The sequence below is a fragment of the Cetorhinus maximus genome, chromosome 14, assembly GCF_964194155.1.
Source record: "Cetorhinus maximus chromosome 14, sCetMax3.hap1.1, whole genome shotgun sequence".
In the NCBI taxonomy this organism is placed as follows: Eukaryota; Metazoa; Chordata; class Chondrichthyes; order Lamniformes; family Cetorhinidae; genus Cetorhinus; species Cetorhinus maximus.
The window spans coordinates 88,759,495-88,761,406 of NC_135892.1; the positions used below are offsets into that span (position 1 = coordinate 88,759,495).

Genomic DNA, 1,912 nt, shown 5'->3' on the forward strand with positions numbered 1-1,912 from the left:
ATTCCATTGTGGAAAATAAATTTAAAGAGTAAGTGGAAAACAGGTGAGGTAATTAGTGGAGTAGTGGAAAAATTGCCCATTGAAGGGGTTCAATTTATTTTAGGTAATGATATAGCTGAGTCACAGGTGTGGGTGATTCCTATGGTAGTTGAGCAGCATGTAGAGGCATTTTCAACAGAAGTGTTGCAGAAAGAGCATCCTGGATTGTTTCCAGATTGTGTGGTAATAAGATCACAAGCTCACAGGTTGAAACAGGAAGGAGATGACGTTAAAAGGCAGGGAGAAGGTGTTGAAACTCAATTAGCTGATACCATCATTTGCAGCAAAATTCTGTGGAAAAGAATTTCCACACTTAGCCAGCTAAAGTATCAGATGAAGAACCAAGAACAAAAGAAGTCTTGGCCATCAATGAGGTCAGTCCTATTGGTTTGGATGACTTGGAGTTTGGATGCCTTCACCGACTGATGTAACAGCGGATGAGTGACTGTATAGACTTGCTCAATAGCTGACTACGTCTCTCCCATATCTGTTAAATATAAGAAAGCTGCTCAGAGGTTTAATGTGGAAAGATATAGCATGTTTCTGGAGAGAACTGCAAGATTTTGGCACTGCAATGAATCAAAGTAATCGTATACCAGTCCTTAGGTATTATAATGTCAAGGAAGAACTTATTACATAATGCAATGCATCTCTTGACAGAGACTTGGAGCAGCATTGATGCAGAATGGACAACTGGTCACATCAAGGTTATTAACAGCAGAGATGAGATACTCAAATGAAGAAAGAACTTCTTGTGACCAGGTTCACCTGTGATAAATTTAAAGTTTAGATCTATGACCATAGTGAATATTGAAATGGGTCACTGTTAGAATCAATAGTTCGCAAGCCACTAAAATGCGCCTAAGAGAGTCAAAAGAAAGCCTTTAAGACAAAAAAAATTGTCTTAAAGTATCTTATAAGAAGAGATGTTCCTGGCAGGTAGATGGAGCAAAACATATCTGCCACATGTTTACCCCCATGATTTTACAAAGAAGCTGGAAGAAATTGATCATCATGAATTACTTGCAGTTGGAAACTCACACTGGCAACATTTAATCTTGGTCCAGCAGATGACCCGGTTCAAAAGCAACTGTGGGTAATTATTCAGCAAGGCTGACTTCAAATCAGGTTGGAGATATCTGAATGCCTGCACTCTTACTTTTGAGGTTAATTAATTGTACAAGGGGTTTTGATATTCAAAGGCAGCAATGTCTGAAACTGAAGATGGTCGATGAGAAGAAACCAGCTCCCAAGAAGGGAGCCAAGAAAGCCTTAAAGAAACCGTCAGCAAAGGGCGGCAAGAAACAGCGAACGTCGAGGAAGGAGAGTCACTCCATCTACATGTACAAAATGATGAAGCAGGTTCATCCCAACACCGGCATCTTCTCCAAGGCCATAAGCATCATGAACTCATTGATGAACGATATTTTTGAGTGCATCGCAGGTGAGGCTTCTCGCCTGGCCCATTACAACAAGCACAGCACCATTAGCTCCCGGGAGATCCAGACCGCCGTGCGCCCGCTGCTGCCCAGGGAACTGGCCAAGCACGCCATGTCGAAAGGGACAAAGGCGGTGACCAAGTACACCAACTCCAAGTAAAACTCCGCAATGGGCTGAAAAAAACATTCAAACTCCTGGCACCAGCTGCATTGCATAAGGAATTAACGTCAGTCACTCATTCAATGCACACCAGCCTAGAAGGTTGTACTGCAGAAGCTACGACAGCCTCTATTGGTCCAGGATGTCAACAAAACTTAAGCAATACATTGCAAAGTGTGATATCTATAACTTCATTACTTCAGCGCAGGTCTTGGTAGAACATTGGGGCTGAGGTTTGTGAGTGCATAGCTGTACCCTGTTCATTGTATGTGAA

At 42.2% G+C, this 1,912-nt stretch overlaps 1 protein-coding gene across 1 annotated transcript; it reads left to right on the forward strand.

Annotated features, from left to right (window-relative positions):
- Nucleotides 1-1,263: 1,263 nt before the first annotated feature.
- On the forward strand, nt 1,264-1,638 carry LOC144690159 (histone H2B-like). Its single transcript, XM_078557613.1, has one exon. The coding sequence runs from the start codon at nt 1,264-1,266 to the stop codon at nt 1,636-1,638; it is 375 nt and encodes a 124-aa protein (XP_078413739.1).
- Nucleotides 1,639-1,912: the final 274 nt, after the last annotated feature.

What these genes read in the sequence shown, in the direction of transcription:
- LOC144690159 (XM_078557613.1), top strand. Translation starts at nt 1,264, where the DNA reads ATGGTCGATGAGAAGAAACCAGCTCCCAAGAAGGGAGCCAAGAAAGCC.